The sequence below is a fragment of the Rhinopithecus bieti genome, unplaced genomic scaffold (assembly GCF_001698545.2).
Source record: "Rhinopithecus bieti isolate Rb0 unplaced genomic scaffold, ASM169854v2 scaffold_110, whole genome shotgun sequence".
NCBI classification, from domain to species: domain Eukaryota; kingdom Metazoa; phylum Chordata; class Mammalia; order Primates; family Cercopithecidae; genus Rhinopithecus; species Rhinopithecus bieti.
Window position 1 is genome coordinate 3991572 of NW_016803311.1, and position 19883 is coordinate 4011454.

The following is a 19883-nucleotide window of genomic DNA, read 5'->3' on the forward strand; positions in this document are numbered from 1 at the left end:
AAAATAGAGAAACAACAAAGCAAAAAAGGCAATAACAATAAAAATCAAGCAAACACATTTATAGACATTTGAAAAGAAAATATTGAGACTTATTGAGTTATTTTAGGAAGATCCAACATCTGATCAATAGGAGTTCAAAAGGAAATAAAAAGAAAATGGAAGAAAGAAAACTTTTTTTTGTTTGTTTAATAAAATTTTCTAATTGAAAGAGCCCACTTGGATCAAAAGTACAATGGTTGAAAAAGACCTTTATCAAGGTACAGTAACATGAAATTTTAGAACAGCATGGAAAGAGAGAAGAGCTTTCCATTTAGGAAAAGCAATTGTAACACAAGAATGAGCATCAGAAAAGCAATGGACTTCTGGCCAGGTGTAGCAGCTTGTAGCTGCAATCCCAGCACTTTGGGAGGCCAAGGTGGGAGGATCATTTGAGGCCAGTTCAAGACCAGCCTGGGCAACATGACAAAACCCAATCTCTACTAAAAATACCAAAATTAGCTGGATGTGGTGGCACATAGCTGTAATCCCAGCTACTCGGGAGGCTAAAGCACAAGAATTGCTTGAACCAAGGAGGTGGAGGTTGCAGTGAGCCAAGATCACGCTACTGCACTTTAGCCTGAGTTACAGAGCTAGACTCTGTCTAAGAAAGAAAAAAAGAGAGAGAGAAAGAGGAAGAAAGTGAGAAAGAGAGAGAGAAAGAAAGAAGAAAGAAAGAAAGAAAGAAAGAAAGAAAGAAAGAAAGAAAGAAAGAAAGAAAGAAAGAAAGAAAGAAAGAAAGAAGAAAGAAAGAAAGAAAGAAAGAAAGAAAGAAAGAAAGAAAGAAAGAAAGAAAGAAAGAAAGAAAGAAAGAAAAGAAAGAAAGAAAGAAAAGAAAGGAAGGAAGGAAGGAAAGGAAGGAAGGAAGGAAGGAAGAAAGGAAGAAAAGCACTAGACTTCTCAACAGTAATTCAAGTTGCTTTCTTTGGTTTTCTTTTAGAATTTGAATTCCATGGGTATCTTCTAAGACACCCCTTATCCTAACTAATTTGAGGTAATTTAGATTTTAAAATTATCACGCACTTTTTTTTTGATTGTTACTTGTGCTATGTAAAATGCTTATATTTTATGAAGGAAAGTTTGTGGCATTGTCAGCAAAAGTGTAGACAAGGGTCACTAATTTTTTTCTCTGTAAAAGGCCAGTAATAAATATTTCAGACTTATGAGAAAAACAACAAAATTGAGGATAAGTTGGTACTTATGTAATGAGAGAAAACACATTTCTATGATTTTTAAAATTGATAAAATTTAAAAGTATTTCTTTTGGAAGGGTGACGCAATTTCACTTAACTGGGGTTCCAAGGTGTTTTCTATTATCAAATCAGTTGCAAATGTTCATCTGTGTAAACCATTCTTACCATGCAGGTCATACAAAAACAGATGGTGAGCCAGATTTGGCCCATGAGCTGTAGTGATTGGCTAACCCCTGGTTTAGTCATCAGCTTTTATTGCCTGTTACCGAACTTTCATTCTGGCCTAGTGAGAAATTGTGGCATTTTATCTGGGCCACTGCTGCCTATACACATGCATGAAACTTGAGAGAGTAGTCTTTTGGTCACTTTCTTTGTCTTTGATACTGGAAGTGTCCTCCTTGACCAGTAGTGTAGGTATCACCTGGGAGTTTGTTAGACATGCAGAATCTCAGGCTCTGCTCCAGAACCACTGACTCAGAATCTGCATTTTAAACTAGGTCTCTAGATGATTCTTATACAAATTAAACTACGAGAAGCACTGCTCAAGCATATAACACTATCAGGCCTGATCTAGCAAAATCCAGTGAAAGACAATTCTCCTGAAAATTTCAAGCAAAGCACACATATTGAGTTTATTGTCTTAGTTTGCTTGTGCTGTTATTCAAAAAAAGTCTGAGACTAATTTATAAAGAACAGAAATTTCTTTTCTCACAGTTCTAAAAGCTGGAAAATTCAAAGTCAAGGTGCTGGTAGGCTTGGCTGTCGGGGGGGTGCTGCTTTCTGCTTCCGAGATGGCACCTTCCACAGAAGGTGGAAGAGCAAATGGAATGAACTCTATCAAGCCCTTTTATAAGAGCACCTAATCCCATTTATGAGAGTGGAGCACTGATGACTCACTCATCTCCCAAAACCAACACCTCCCAATACTGTTGTACTGAGGATAAATTTCAACATGAATTTTGGAGGGAACAAAAACATTCAAACTGTAGCACTCAGTTACCTAGGTATTTTAGGACAAAGCATATTTTAGGATATTTAAGGATCTATGTTTGCTTTTATTTGCTACTGGACTCTGGTGCCAATAAAACTAACTTTCTTAAAATTTAAAGCAAAGTTTGATTCCCACCTAAATTTAATCCACTCCATTTTAAATTTGTAACTCGTATGAGATAATAACACACCCAAAGCAGAGTGCAGTTTATCAGAATGCACACATTTTAAACCTCTAGCAGATCTGTACTTACAAGATAAAGCACAATGGTTGCATAGGAGATATTATATTCAGATATATAATGTGTGTTTCAATATTGCCTGTGTGGTTGCAGACAAGTCCACAAGAGTCTTGAAGCTCTTATAATTTATGCTATTATTGAACCATGTAATAATTTTCCAAATTAGGCTACAATGAAATAAAAGACATTCAGAATTTATTCAAACATTAGGGTTGCACTTGTGATTTCATAATGAAGCTGAACTTCATACTAAAAAAGTGGGCATGTTAAGATTCTTTAGGTATTGGTATAAGATTCTTTAGGTATAAATTTATTCACTGAGAAAACTATGGGTTTCTATGGATAGTGTGATGTTTGAGTTTCTGATATGTAAGCTCACAACCTTAAGTATGAAATTCTATGGAGTCCTTGAGAAATTCCCCTTGGATCCATGATTTTGGCAAATTCCCAGAATGGGAAATTTGCTCAGTGTTAATATATCAATCAGTGTTCATGAACTACTCTCATAAAGTCAGCTATAATTTTATTGTCTTATGTACCTGCTGCCTTTGGGGAAGACGTTTGTCACTCACTTTTTAGGGTGGCATATGTTTTTTATTTTTATTGTTTCCCCCTATTTGTGGCATGTTTCTAAATATATACATAAAACGTGACATGTTCTATATATATATATATGACCCTCTTATCTTTTGTTTCTCTGTAGACCATTGGAATTCATTTCAGAAGACCCAGCTTCTGTTTATGTTTTATTTCTGAATGTAGAACAGGTAATCATTTACATAGCGATAAAATACACAAAGGTATCGCTATAAGACATCAATTATTTGCTTCAGATTACATATTAGATGATCTACTTCACCTCTGATTTAATTCCAACTTGATGTTACATTTAAGAATTGAGAACACTAACGTGCTTATATCAAACAAATGTGCAACCGAATGAATGATTTATTCAGGCTAGATGTTTACAATTCATGGGTTACTTCTTTTGGTGTTTACACAGTTCCTCCTATCAAGTATTTTACAATGGGTACATACCGTGATGTTTCTTGGGAAAATGTATCAGTTTGAAAGCTATATTAAAAAATAATTTTCCCTGAGATAATTGAACTTGCAATGAAAACAACTGGATCCCAGACTTGGTTTTTAGCTTAGCAACCACTTTGGTTTCAACTACAAAAAGAACTTTATACGACTGCCAATTATTAGAACTAGTTGAAGTTACTGGGACCTACACTGACTGTGTCTATCATAAAAGACTTTTAGCTGGAACTTGAATTTTCATGTTTTTATTTTAAAGAAAAAGGTATTGCAGTTATGTGAATATATTTCATCTACATTTCAATTTAAATGTTATTTAAAAGCCAAGATAATTGCTACCTACTCTGTGGTACACTTCTGCTTTGTGTAAGCCGTAATAACAATCTTAATTAGGCTAATTTTAGTCAGATTAATACTTGTGTGTGTCAGCACTAACTACTGAATGCTCCATATTGCAGGATTTTAATTAATGCTAAGGAAAAGAAATAATCGTAAACATTTTTGAACGAAAAAAAGATAAAATGAAGCAAACCCAATTATGACAGGATGAATTACAACAATATCATTAGTTCTGGATTTTTAGTGAATTAAGGTTGACTTAAATAGATAAATCCACACAAGTGTAATATTAAGAACATGCAGCCATGAATAAAACACTGTGAGCCTATGAAGTCTCTACCTTTCACAGTCTTGGAAGACCTAGAGATTTTTTTTTTTTTAATAGTTGGAGACCCCAACATACTTCTTGACCTCCATAGGTGATGAACTCAGGAATGTTGTATCTTGAATCAGAAACACCTTTGTCATTGCATGGCTTATGAGCTAGATAAAAGTAAGTTTATTTTTTCTTTATAAATTTCTAGTTTGACCAGCTGGGTAAGATTTCCCCATCTCTCACTCTTGGTTTGCGCTGTGATTTTGCATGTCAAACATTAGGCATTGTCATTGACTTTACCATCTGCCTCCTTAAACATGACAGTCCCTGGAAGGAGAATGCCTGAATGTGGAAGGGAGTGTGAGAGCATAAGGAGTAACTGCCCATTGTGATGACAAAAGGAGTTTTTCGGTTACTTCGTAGTGCTAATTGGAAATATCAATAGGGATGTCAAGCTGATATCAGTACATTAACTTCTGTAATCTAACAGCTACGTTTAGGTGCTAAGCAGAATAGTAATAGTAATAATAATAATAATAGTAATAATAAAGTTATGCCCTTAAAATTAGAAAACCTGTTCAAATGACACTATCTTTGTGACTCTGATGTATTAAATGGTGGTGTATCTTGAGATTAAATGTAATATATATATATGAAGGTACCTGAATTCAAATTAGGAACTTATAAATGTATGTTCATTCATAATTCATACTTCACCCACATTTTCAGGCATTTGAGTTCAAAGTGAAAAGGTAACTTTAATATTAGACTAATTCAATTATGTAAATTAGTATCAAAAAAATACCCCAGATTGGTACTTTTATGTCCTGATAAAACTTGTTAATCTTTCATAATCATAACCAGAATATGGAAAACTTAGGCAAATATCTAGTTTAAAAGATGCATATCATCGCACTTTTATATTCCCATAGCAAAACATTATGCAAATAAACATACAAGTATGCAAATGAATGAATGAATGGAGTGGGGTTCAGAAACAACTGAAGTCAGTATTCTGTACCCAGTGGAACATAGCTTAGTTTCTTTTGAAGTGGGTCTAGTTTTTCCTTTTTCCTGTGCAATAGGTCTTGTTACCAGTCTTGAAGAGGAATATTTAATTCATTAACAACATCAAACAATATACTAAATAACTCTGTCTAACTTTTCTAAATCCAGAAAAAAATACTCTTCTTTAGGAATAGATATGATTTCAAATATGCGGGAGTAGAGAATTGTCCAAAAGAAAGTTGCTTAACTTTAAAGTGAATTTAAGATTTCTCATTCTCGGGAAGAATTTATTTTAGCCATGCTATATAGAATATTTTTCTAAGGTATTCAAAATTTTAAAATAGTAATTAAGCATGATTTGGAAGCTCAGATTGGGATGTTTCATGATACTGTACAAAACTGCCGAGATTTTTGGCACTTCGCAGTATGATTTTACTCTTATTTTGTCCTGCATGCATTATGTTTCAATCATGGACTTGTTGAAAGTATATACAAACCATGTCTTACTTTTCCTTTTTTATCTTCATTGTACCCATGCTAATCCTGGACATTCGCCAAATAGGTGCTGACTTTTGGATTTCTACATTGGCAGACAGAAAAGCACTTTTTAAGACTTAAGGATTGTCAAGACCTAAAGATTTATAGTTTGCTAAAGCCTATTACAATAAATAAAGATGGGGTTACTGGCTTAAGAAATACATCACAAAAGGTTATGTACTAAAATCCTCCTCTATAATTGAAGATGATAAAAGAAACTAAGGTGAGTTTTGTCACTTTTAGTTCTAACCAAAAATAAACCCACTCCATGATGTGATGTTGATTGATCTGGTAGATAAAGAACAGGAAACACACACAGTGAAATGTAACTTCTGTAAACAGAGAAGCAACAAGAACTATCTATGACTAGAAGACTGCATAGTCTCCGCAGATTATTTCAAAAGAAGAGCTTAAGAACAAGAACAGGTTAACTGAGAGAAGAGAATCTTCTATATGCCTGACCTTGACTATTTCAATAGAATTGTTTCTCAAGTAGAGGATAAGACATTAGGTTACCATTGCCTGATATTACTTAAGAATTTCAAACTTCCTTTGCTTTCTGTTTATGCTCACCAAACAATTAAATGTGTCCCCTGCACATGATGACTCATAATAATAGCTAACATTTATAGAGCTTTTGCTATGTGTCTGGACTACGTTCTGGGCACTGAGGTCATCCTGAGTGATTTCAAAAGTTTTACAGAACAAAACAATCCAAAATTTATCTAGGGTATGTCCCTCAATGAAAAAAATAAGCAAACTAAAACAAGAAAGTTTCGGTGGCTTTTTCAAAGTCACCAGGAGCAGTTCAGTGGCAGAGTTCTCTGATTCTTAGATTGAAACTTGTTTTACTGCACCTTCACTGTTCTCTTGTTCCCTGATGGTGTCAAAGGAAGACAGGCAGAGGAGAGTATCAGCAGAATGGACTTCCATGCTTCTCTGCCATTTCAATCAGATAAATTTTATTTTATGGTCTACTGATTATATTCTGAGAATGATATCCTAAATTGTTTCACTTTAAAAAATGATTAAAAAGCATTATTTCTATACCACTTACTATTTGATAAAGCACTGTATCAAAGCTGTAACTTACAATACTAATCCTTAATCAATTTTGTTACTGATTCAGAAATTAAAATGATCTTTTGAAATTCATTAACTGTGTTTATTTTTAAGAACATATTTGACATAGACTTAAGGGGTAAGGACTGCCTGACTTTAAGGATTGGTCATTTGGTAGTGCTGGAAATTTCACCATTCTTTATATCAGGTGTGTCTTCTGAGGAGACATAAACATAAAAGGATGGGAAGAAGATGGGACACATGTCTGGCTAGAGATTTGGGAAAATGGATGTTATCAGTCACAAATTCACCTTTTTTCCAATTTGTCAAAATCTGACACTACTCAGGAGCATAGAGCTAGTTTGGATCGTAGCAGAATGTTGTTTTAAAAAGTTTCAAACCATTCACATGAAATGGTTAAGTTGTACTTACTGATGCATGTCGACAGAAATGATCCACCTCTCTTAGAGGGAAACAGGCAGGTGCTGAAATACTCCAGAAAAGGAGACAGAATTAGTAGTGGTAGGATGCTGATGGCATTCATTACTGCAATCGGCAGAAGAAATCCATCCAAATTCAGGTTGGAATTCATGGTTTGCAGATAATATCCTGAAGGAATCTGCATTCGAGAGGGAAACAACCATGCATTAAGACAGTGGTTTAACATTGAAGAAAGCATCGTCCACCAGAGGCCTTCCCTCTTGCACGTACTCTGAGATGGATGAGCTGAATATTCCCTAGTATTTCAAGTCCCAGTTATGAGCTGATAAAGGGTCTTCATCTGTGGTGGCAGAAGCTCTGTCTAGTCTATTGACAGTAGTACTCATTCCTCATGGAAGACTCTATTGTCATTTAGTCTCTCTTAATTTTTCTATGAAAAGTAATCATGGCCCCAATTTTGTGCTTAAGATGACACATAAAAACCTAATAACTTAAATTCTGCAGATAAGCAAAATGACTTTTCTTCATGAACACTAATACAAAACCAGTAAAAAATACTAAAGACGTCTGTTTTACCCTGATGAAAAAAAAATGAGACTAGAATAGATTCTTTAAAAAGCATCTAGTTTGGTGGCAATATAGAAATAACTTTTTTCTTAAGAAGAGGGGCCCAATGTGGACACATGTTAATTGCTGTAGGCTGTCCTTGAGGGGGCTATTTAGAGAGGCTTTGTTTCCAGTGTGAACTAAGTAACATGGGGAGGAAAAAAAAACCTTCTTGTGTCTTTGCCCTCCCTTCAAACTAATTACATGATACTAGAATTCCATAAAGGAAACGACATGAAAAATGTTTGCATGATAAAGTGAAAGGTACAGATTTAAAAAAAAAAAAAAAAAAACAACCCTGTGCTCCACCTCAAATCCTCAATGTACTGTTAGAATTTCTTCCTTTTAAAAATAACTCCAACGCTAACTAAAACTCTAACACTAATTTGAAGTCTCTTAGTGTATTCCAATCCTCTTAGCAACCGGGTGTGATATCAGAACCAAGGGATGATGTCACATGAAAGAGGTGTCTCTTCACTTTTCTAGTTCATGAGCTTTGTTACAGCTTCATCATGATTTTTTGTTTGTTTGTTTGAGACAGAGTCTTGCTCTGTCGCCCAGGCTGGAGTGCAGTGGCGCGATCTTGGCTCACTGTAAGCTCCGCCTCCTGGGTTCATGCCATTCTCCTACCTCAGCCTCCCGAGTAGCTGGGACTACAGGCGCTTGCCACCATGCCCGGCTAATTTTTTTGTATTTTTAGTAGAGATGGGGTTTCACTATGTTAGCCAGGATGTTCTCGATCTCCTGACCTCGTGATCTGCCTGCCTTGGCCTCTCGAAGTGCTGGGATTACAGGCGTGAGCCACCACGCCCAGCCCATCATGATCTTTAGTAGCGTATAGTATTTCTTTAATTCCCAGTGGTACACAAAGCTATTGAGTGGCATGGAGAGAAAGTCAACCAAGTCTTCTTGAGGAATGGATCCTCCATTCCTCAAGAAGTGTTATGGTGTCAGTACAGCTGTTACCAAGTCCACCAATTATAAAATAAGCCTATTGCCATGTTAACTGCCCAAACACAGGACAAAACCACATTTTCACTGAGATTCTTTCTATAGAAAATGTGTCCTGGTGATCATTTATCTTCCGATCTTTAATTTGACCCTTAGCATAGTAAACAAGGATTGTTTTGGCTGGGTACAGATGGCAAGAGTTAAAGGAACATTAGTTCATTCTGCCCTACTTCAATAAAATTATTAAGCATGGATCCCCCATCGGAGGAAAATGAATGATGTGTTTTAACAAAAAGTGCTGGCAGCAGAACAACTCTAAGACTGAAAGGCTCCCAGCACAACTTCGAAGTTTCTGTTACTGATTTCAAATGAGAATTATTGTTAATAGGAATAAAGTTATTATCGGCATGAATCACAGACATGGAAATCTGTTAACTTAATAATGTGGCAAATGTACTATTAATCTTTAGTGAAGCAATATTAATATATTGCCTAATCTTAGAAAGGGCTCCAGTGTCTTGAAAGCTTGAAATCATTTCTGCCTCTGCCTCAAGTTCTGAAATCATCCCCCTGTAAAATTTTAAATACTTTTATTTCATCCAAGCCTGTGAGTATTCAGAAATAATTGCTGTCAATAGAGATTCATTCTCACCTTTGAGTGGCCAGTAATGTCAAATGGCAACCTCATCAGCCGTAATATCAACATATTTTAGATGTATGTCTTGCAACTGAAGGTCAATAATGGCCACTAAATTTAAAATATGTATGAAATTATATGATGTTTTATTCTTGGTACTTTGATTGCCTTTGTATTGGTGATTATTTCATTTGGGGGCAAAAATCTAATCCCAGCCTATCCTATTGGAAATTCCTCTGCCTCCCTGGCGAAGTATGATCTAAGCATTTTCTTCGAAGTTTCTAGCATAACATTACTGCATATAATTTTGGACTCTATGTAGATCAGGGATTTTTAACCGAGTGCAAGAATGATATTGAGGGAAATAAAGCATGGCCCTTGACACTAATACTGAGTTGGGATGTTGCTGTGCCACACACTAGCAAGGTGACTGGGAACAGGTTGCAAGTTAGTTTCTGAACCTCAGATTTAGGAAAGTGATAGCCATGTAGCCTTGCTATGGGGATTAAATTACATACTGTGAAGCTATCTTTTAGAAGCTATGACACATAATAGGTGATCAATAAGTATTAATTTCTATGCTTTGCAATAAATTGGGCATCGAGTTGGTGATATGCTTAAAAATTAGTTTATCAAAATTTATTGTAATTTATGTTAAATTTAAAAATATATGACAGTGTGCAAAGAAGGCTGGAACTTGGTGGAAAGAAATATCAGGTGTCATTGCATTATGAAGGTAAGCAACTGGTATTCTGTGCTACTTGCACATAAGGTTTTCAGATTAGCTATGGACCATGTAGTAATTTTGTACTGTTTATCAGTTCCTCCATTCTAAGAGGTTTTATTATATTAATGTTTACATATATGGGTAATATTTCTGCTGTATTCTGTTTTTGTGCCTACTGCTATTGTAGAGTCAAGAGTGAGTCTGAATCTCGTAAATCAGACTGGCTTTCATGCATTATTTAGTCTACAGGTCAAGAAACTTTCTGTAAAGGGCCAGATAGTAAATATGTCCACATATGGGTTACGTGGCAGTTACTCAACTCTGCTATTTTTGTGCATAAGAAGACATAGATATTACAAAACAAAGAGCATGGCTATGTTCTGATAAAACTTCATTTATGGACACTAAAATTTAAATGTTATACAATTTTCTTTTTCTTTTTTTTTTTTTTTTTGAGATGGAGTTTCGCTCTTGTTGCCCAGGCTGGAGTACAATGGCATGATCTCTGCTCATCACAACCTCCGCCTCCCGGGTTCAACCGATTCTCCTGCCTCAGTCACCCAAGCAGCTGGGATTACAGGCATGCGCCACCAAGCTCGCTAATTTTGTATTTTAGTAGAGACAGGTTTTCTCCATTTTGGTAAGCCTGGTTTCAAATTCCTGACCTCAGGTAATCTGCCTGCCTCGGCCTCCCAAAGTGCTGAGATTATAGGTGTGAGCCACCATGCCGGGATAAATTTTATACAATTTTCATGTGCCAGAAAATACTATTCTTTTTAAATTTTTTTTTCAAATATACAAAAATATAACAATCTTCTTAGCTTACAGGATGTACAAAAATAAGTAGTGGACTGGATTTGGCCTGCAGATAGTGGATTGCTAACCGCTGGCTTAGAGGGGCAGGCACTGTACTGAGAGACAGAGGACAGATTGCGCTTTTCCTTGCACTACTGTTAACTGTGACCTGCGGTGCCTCACCTCTACCAAAAGAAAGTCACTTAATTTTTCTGAGCCTAAGGTTACTCTTTAACAAATAAAGTAGTTGATGAAGTTAATGTCTAACTTTTGTTGCAGCTCTATTATTCTGTGATTTCTAAATGTAACTCATTCATGAGCCTTCTAAATTCCAAGTTGGGGGTTAGCAATGAACAAAGTCCCAGATTTGTTCAAAGACGTTTGTAATCATTTATTTTTCGCAGTAAATAAGTTAGTCTTTAACTATAACCACATTTAAAAAATTTTTAAATCACATATATCTATAAAAGATACTTTGGGCTTAGTGTTTTCCCTTGATTTTCTCACAGCACAGGAACAAATTCCCCAAGGAACTAATAGAGTGGGTGGGGAGAGAATCACTTGCTCATTAGTACTTATATTCAAGAGTACAGTGGAGGTGGTACTCAAATCAGTCAATTTAGCTACTTGTTAGTACCACTTTCTAAAGGTTTAATGAGGGAGGAAAGCAGAACCTTTGGCTAAAGGGAAGTTTGGTAATTGCTTACAGATCTGATATGTTCGTGCACTGCTCTTATGCCTTACAACTATGCACTCTGAAGTACTGTCTGCACCTACTGACAGACATTTATAGCTCCACAAAAGAAACACATCCTGGGTCTCCTCAGGTATGCCTCTGCCTGACCCCGCTTAGCTCTGGAAATCAGAGCCTGTAATGATGAGAAGCTTCTGTGGGATAACTGCTCGCCAACGTATATGGAAAGCGCTCGTTGGGGAGAAAATTCACCTTGACTTGTACTGTTGACATGGAATCACTTTCCTGTTGTTGGGGAAGTACTCATCGCCTGTCCTTACCTGCATAATGCACATTCTGTATAGGAGCTGAAAAATGAAGAGAGGGAGAAGGGTGAGGAAAAATGTTGTGTCTTCTATGTGGAGCTCACTGTAGCAGCCACCATTTTTTTCTTTGGCATGGTCTAACTGGCTTGTCGCGTCTCTGCCAAGAGGGCAGTATTGCAGGTGGCATGTTTTCAGTGCACTAACCAACACCCCAACACTTGTCAGGAGAGAACAACCTGCAAGTAATTGGAGATATTATGTATTAGTATAGGAATTGGTCTCTAGTTTTTCAAGATGCTGATGAGAAAGATAACGATTCAAGGATGCAGGGCAGTGAAGTGAGAAAGTTTTTAGCACCCAAGGGGTTGGATTCAAAGGACCACGCTTCTGACAGTGATTCTGGCATCCTGATGACCAGTCCAGGGTGGCACCTAGCAGTTGATGTAAAAAGTGAAAAAGGTAAGATCAATGAAAACATATTAAAAGGGAAAGAAAGGTGACAAAATAATATGCCAAAGTTAAGGACTTCAGAATCTCTCAGAAGTCTCTAGCTTTAATGCATTAATGAATACAATAAACTGAACTTTCTTTAACATCCTTAACACAAAGAACTAGTACTATCTTTTCATATAAATTATTATATAAATAATCCTCATTTTACTTAGCAGGTAGAGGGTGGCTTCTTATTGTGACATAGAGATGAAGGGAAATGTAATCTCTGCTTTAACTTTAGCCTTGGAATTCAGAAATAAGGTTAAACTTTGAACTCTCTAAATGATTTTATGCATGTTCATAGTGTCATTAAGAGTTCAGATTAGATTAGTTAGCTTTTGACTTTTCCAGTAGTTTCTTCTAGGTTTACATGGCTGTTGCTCTATGATCAGAAGCGCTTTATTGCTTCAGATGGCAGCACTTAACTGCTAGTGATTTGCAACCTCCTTTTTGCTTCTTTTATTTTTCTTTGAGATGGAGTCTCCCTCTGTCGCCCAGGCTGGAGTGCAGTGGCGCTATCTCCACTCACTGCAAGCTCCGCCTCCCGGGTTCACGCCATTCTCCTGCCTCAGCCTCCGGAGTAGCTGGGACTACAGGCACCGGCCACCTCGCCCGGCTAACTTTTTGTATTTATGGTAGAGACGGGTTTCACTGTGTTAGCCAGGATGGTCTCCATCTCCTGACCTCGTGATCCACCCACCTAGGCCTCCCAAAGTGCTGGGATTCCAGGCGTGAGCCACCGCGCCCGGCTGTTGCTTCTTTTATGATCTTTCAGTTCCTACCTTTTCTTTGACTCCATTAGGATTTCCTGATACAATGACAGATAAGAGACCCCTGTTTAAGTAGCAGTTCAGCTGTGCCATCATGATGGTTACAATTTTTCATAGCACTCCCTTTGACCAGATAAATCCCCCCAGAAATTATGTAGACACCAAACTTCTGTTGCCAGGTAAATGGCATAATACATGTGAAGATGTTTGTGTTTCTCAAAAGAAGGCTGCTATAGAAACTCAAAGTATAGTTTGAAAGTCATTTGTATTATGTTCAAGTTTCCTATAATAAAATTCTAGATAAAATGCATTCTAATGAAATTCATTTATATGCCATAGAGTCTTGGTTTTTATATTTAAATAAATAATATGTATTAATATATTTTTATAGCTATAAAGTGGTTATATTGATTTGATCTGGTCTTTTCTTCAAGAGTTGTAATAGACCCATTATGTCAGCCTTTGATTAATTGAGGTAGCTGAGGGCCTGGTAATTGAATATGGAGCCTTTCACCTCTAAGTCACTGAATCAAATCCAGCCCAAATTGGTAGTGACCAAGAATGATTATAGCTGTGGCTCCTTGGTGGCCTTTGTGAAGTGTGTTTAGGTCATCTGGGAGTATGTTGGGATACTTGCTAACAGGAGATAGGCTTATATCTATAGTCACTTTTGCCTCTTCTTAGTCACTGTTGCCTGAAGTAGATGAAGGCCCACGTACTGGTAAGGCCAAGAAAATAGAAGCCCCTGTGAGACGCCAAGATTTGTTTCTCTTAGGAAAGAAGTGATAGGGACCGCTCTTTATTATTAGAGAATGAACTGTTCTATTATGAGACTTTCCTAGCTATTTCAATTAGTTTACTTAAGGTTTAAGTAAAATGAGAACTGAGAATGTGTTGATGAACAGTCTGGAGACTGAATTTGAACAGGCCTGGGCTGGGGGCTTAACTTCCTGACATTTCCTTACAATCTTGTCTCTGTTACTCATCAACCTGTTCTCTGCTAAACTCTTGCAAAACGGTGCTGTGTAGATAGTAGGGTTATTATGAACACTGATCCAAATTACTTTATGCTTTCAGGTAGGTTTTATTATTAAATGATAAGTATTTGTAGGATGAAAGATTATTTCCAAAGATATTTTCCCCAGTTTCCCCCCAATTTTTAAAATTCAGGAATTTGTATTAAATATAATATATTTTACACTCACCTTTTTTTTGTATAAACAATCACTATTTGTTGCAAGATAAACTTGGATCTGCTTCTAATACATGACAAATTGACACCTGCAATCTTATTAAACAATTAAATATTGCCATCATTTTATTTCTAATGAGAGGTAGTGGTAGTTCAGATTAGTGCTTCTCAACCTGTGTTAAAAGTGAGTTCTAAAAAAAATTTCTCAACTATAATGGTCAATTCATTTGTGAAATCCAATAAAAATGAAATATCTAAACACAAAATAAAGACATACAAAATATAAGCCCTGATATTTTTATTATTAGATTCAACAGACATAAGATGTCACTGTCCATAAATATCTCTGTACGTTTTCTCTTACTGTCTGTATTTATTTTGTTGTATACTGGCAACAAACAGTTCAGACACCAGCACTGCTCCATGAACCAGGCTTTGTGTAGCACTGGCTTCAGTTGAATATGTACTTTGAAAAATGAACTTGTTTAAACAAATAAAATTGTATCAGATATAGTGATATGAAGCAACAAAAACAAAATGGCCAAGAAGCAAGAAATGATAACATATGAATGAGGTCTAAAACTCTAGCTAACACAGCAAGGGCATATAATTGATGCCAAAGAAATGTCATCACGATCATTGATTTATTCCACATATTTACTGAGAATCTACCAGGAGTCAGGAAACTGTTTTAGGCCCCGAAAATATAGCAGTGAATAGTACCTACAAACTCCTGATTCTTCTTTGTGGTGGGGAAGACCCTAAAAGCAGGAAAATATTAGGCAAGTTCTATGATGAAAACACAGTGGGATGATATGATAGAGACCTATTGTGGGGTAGAGGAGACCTCCTAGAGAGTTGACATATGAACTGAGGGTTACATGACTAGAAATAGGCAAAGAGACCTAGGAAACATATGCCAGACTTATCATGAAGTAGAAATTAGCCAGGAGGGGTTCAGAAATCATAAAGGCCAATAAGACAGTAGCTCAGAGGATTGTGGGGAGATGAGGTCTAGAAGGTTGTCAGGGGGGTCAGATTATATAGGTCAAAGTAAGGAACTTGACGTTTATCTACAATATTATAGAAGACCATTAAGAAGTTTTAAGCAGACTAGAGAGATCTTATGATGTATATTTTAAAAGTTACTCTGGAACCCTGGTAGATGCATGGATAATGAATTTTAGGGACCTGGGGAACAGGCAAGAGATAGTGGTGACCCAGACTAGTACAGTAGTAGCCATGAAGAGAAATGAAGAGAATGGGATGGTTTTTGAACAATCAGTAAAATTTTCTGATGTGGGAAAGAGGTGAAGAAGTGAGAAAATTTGAAGATGTCTGCTTTTTTCCCCCTTAAACAACTGGATGTTGGTGACTTTATTGAGAGGGAGAAAAAAAGAAGCCAGTCTGTAGTTAGCTGAATCAGGAGTTGTGTTTTGGTCAAATTAAGTTTGAGGAATTATTAGATAACCAAGTCAACATGTCAAATAAGAAGTAGAACATATGCTTTTCAAGGTCAGGAGAGAAGTCAATATGACATTGAGTGTTTGGTATATTAGATGGCATTAAAAGTCATGAGTCTAGAGATTAGTTGAGGAAAGAGGCAGGAAGAGAAGATTCAGGGTCCCTGGAATGAATCTTAGGGCTCCACATCAGGTAGGAAATTATCACAGGAGAAAGGTTGGTTAAGGAGACTGAGAAGAGGTAGACAATGTGCCAGATGAGTTGTAAGAGGGAAGGAAAGGAGTGAAGTAATAAACTGATCTAAGTGATCGACTTAGATCAACTAGACTGAGAGAGACCCAGTAAGTCAGCAAGAGAGTCTAAGAAAAGGAACTATACAATAATCTGTCTACCCAAAGGGAGTGGCCCTTGTCCCATGAAACTGTAGTTACCACTAAATGTTAGGATGGATACCCTGTTGAAAACATTTACATGTAAACATCATACCACTTCCTTTGATTAATCCATTAGACTTAATAGAAAACTCATGCCTTCTATGCAAATAATTTTGGATGTCATGTAGGTTCAGCCTTTAAAAAACTCCATTATCATTGTAGTTCTCAAATTGATTTTCTGTACCAGGAGCAGAAATGGGAAGTTGACAAAATACTGAAATGAAAATTCAACTGAGACTTCAATTTCTGGTTTAAATGTGCAGGGCAAACACACCGGGCATGCACATTTTAAAATAAAACAGATGAACTATTTTAAGTGCTTTATTACAAAACTTAAAGATTGTAGTTATTATTATTTAAAAAAAAAAACTTTTAGAAAACAATTTTCCTATTCTTTGGACCTTTAAGTCCTTGGCTTTAATGTTCTGCTCTTCTGACCTTGATCTAATCGTGAATATCTATGCTACTTAGTTATAATTAAAAAAAGCCTACATTGCACTCTAGATGGTAGATGCACATTTTTTTTTTCTTTGGTCACCTGCCAGTTCTCAAAATTATAGCAGTGGGAAGAAATGCAAATGAAAGCCGTGCTTGACAGCTAAACATAATGGAATGCATGGTCCACATTTGAAAAGTTACCTTAAAATAAAAGGTAGCATATAAAAAATCATTTCTTTAAGGTCACCTATGGCTTTGAATTACAGCTTTGAGGAATTTCCAATTTAGTCATCAGAGAGAAAGAAGCCAAAATAAGGATTATATACTTCACTAGAGGAAAGACAGAGTTCTACTTCCTCATAGTTGGGTGATCTTGGAAATAGTAAACAAAACAAGGAAAACAAAGCACAACCCTCAAATATTCATTTTATAGAGGCTTGTGTAAAGTCAGCCACTGGAGAACATTTTCTATGCTAATTGTTCCTGTAGCTAATAAAGTTTTACCTTGTTAACATCCAAAGACAGGTTACCTTATCACATGTTAAAATATGTAATATATGGACTGCAATAGGCTGGTAGTAAACGGAGTTGATTATGTAGATCTGTATTAGTTGAAGGAGAATTGTATTTCTTTATTCAGATGAATATATATTCAAATAGTAGATTAAGAAGCAAATGAATGGATGCTGAATAGTTATTTAGAAAATTTGAATCCAAAAATAGTATATATATATGAATGTATATATACATATGTGTGCATATGTGTGTGTGTATTCACAAAACCCCAAATTATTTGATAATTAGACACTTGAGAAAGTGCCAAAGTGGTTTTTAGGAAAAATCATATACTTTACATTTTCTTCTTTTTTTTGCTATTTGGGACTTTTTGCATATTGACCCCAAGAATGGGGTCTATCAGAAGGACATGTACTGCTAAGTGTGGTCCACAGACCACAGAGCTCTTAGAAACAGGACAGTGTATAATATTTTCAATGCTTCACTGCCTCAGTATGTGGTGTAATAGAATGAACTCCAGTCTAAGAAAAAGAAGACTTGGGTTCTGGTTTCACTGCAGCTCTTTTCTGTGACATCTTAAGCAAGTCATTTAATTATGTCTCAGTTTCTGTGCTCAGTTTAACAATAACAAACACTGATTGAACACTTACCATATTCAAGTATTTATAAGACAGGAATTTCTAATTGTTTTTATAAATAGATAATTTCAACATGTGTGGTAAATAAAATGATAAAGGTATGTTCAGAGTGCTACAGGAGCAGGGGCAAAGCATCCAGAGGCTAGTCTGCAAAAGGTGCCCTTCCTACCTACCTTGTAGGTATATGATAAAAATAAAATAACATTTGTGAATGTGCCTCATTTTTAAAAATGTAACTCATTGCATTACTATTGGTAGTAGCTGTATAGAGAAATAAAAGGAAAAGAAAAATATGTTATGAATTAAGGTCTGAGTTAAACAAGATGATTAGAGAGACTTAACAATGGAACAGAATAGAAACTCCAAAAGTGCAAGTGAAAGTATGCAATGAAGATGGCATCTAAAATCAGTTTGAAAACATAAGCTTTTAATAAGTAAGGTTAGGATAAGTTGGTAATAATATGGAAAAAAGATACAGTTGGGTTTATTCTTAAAATATATTCTGACATAATTTATGAAGGAGTCAGAGAGGTAAAGAGGCAATAAAATGAATACTAAAATAAAATGTGGATTAATTGTTTTATAACCTGAAAGTGAGTAAAACTTTTTACCACGACTCAAAATTTAGAAGCAGTAAGGGAGAATGTTGATGAATTTTATTACAAACATAAACCCCAATGAAAGACAAAACAAACACATGGAAAAACTTGTGCATAAAAAATAACACAAGAAGCAAGTTAAAAATATGTATGATAAATAGGAAATAATATTTGCAACTTTTATCATAGATAAAATGTTAATACTCCCAAAATACAAAAATGCTCTAAAATTGACAAGAAAGGAACAACCAAACAACCTACTCTTAACAAATTGAACAAACTATACCTCAATGTTTCAATACCTAAGTATTGGTTTCAAAGAACATCTTTATTTCTGCCTTCATTTCATTATGTACCCAGTCGTCATTCAGGAGCAGGTTGTGCGTTTTCCATGTAGTTGAGCGGTTTTTAGTGAGTTTCTTAATCCTGAGTTCTAGTTTGATTGCACTGTGTAATAAACTATACCTCAATGTAACTAGTTGATGAGGAGATATTTGTCTTTATGAAATTATTTCAGTTAGTAAAAGAGGAAGAAATATAGAATATAATCACCTTGCAATCCTCAATAAAATATTGGATTTGGGCAAAAATAATCAATGAATGCTAACTCTGCAAAAGTTGGCATTATGCCTCTTAATTAAAGTACATAATGCCACCTATGAAGAAATTTGGCCAAAATAAAATATGAATCTGCAAGTATCTAGGTATATTAGAAAATTTACAGGACTGCTTGGTGCAGAACTGAGTTCAATTCCTGGATATCCTTGTTAACTTTCTGTCTCCATTGATCTGTTGACAGTGACATCTACAGAACTCTCCACCCCAAATCAACAGAATATACATTCTTCTCAGCACCACATCGCACTTATTCCAAAATTGACCACATAGTTGGAAGTAAAGCAGTACTCAGCAAATGTAAAAGAACAGAAATTATAACAAACTGTCTCTCAGACCACAGTGCAATCAAACTAGAACTCAGGATTAAGAAACTCACTAAAAACCACTCAACTACATGGAAAATACACAACCTGCTCCTGAATGATGACTGGGTACATAATGAAATGAAGGCAGAAATAAAGATGTTCTTTGAAACCAATAAGAACAAATACACAACATACCAGAATCTCTGGGACAGATTTAAAGCAGTGTGTAGAGGGAAATTTATAACACTAAATGCACACAAGAGAAAGCAGGAAAGATCTAAAATTGGCATGCTAACATCACAATTAAAAGAACTAGAGAAGCAAGAGCAAACACATTCAAAAGCTAGCAGAAGGCAAGAAATAACGAAGATCAGAGCAGAACTGAAGGAGATAGAGACACAAAAAACCCTCCAAAAAATCAATGAATCCAGGAGTTGGTTTTTTGAAAAGATCAACAAAATTGATAGACCGCTAGCAAGACTAATAAAGAAGAAAAG

At 35.8% G+C, this 19883-nt stretch overlaps 1 protein-coding gene across 1 annotated transcript in view; it reads right to left on the reverse strand.

The window, feature by feature from the left end:
• The window catches only part of SLC15A5 (solute carrier family 15 member 5), a 90286-nt gene that overhangs the window by 44814 nt on the left and 25589 nt on the right, over positions 1–19883 (reverse strand). The window contains exons 4-5 of the mRNA XM_017873802.1: positions 11936–12156; positions 7197–7383 (exon numbers count right to left, since the gene is read on the reverse strand). Of these exons, the coding sequence (XP_017729291.1) occupies positions 7197–7383; positions 11936–12156 (408 nt within the window). The remainder of the gene's footprint in view (positions 1–7196; positions 7384–11935; positions 12157–19883) is intronic.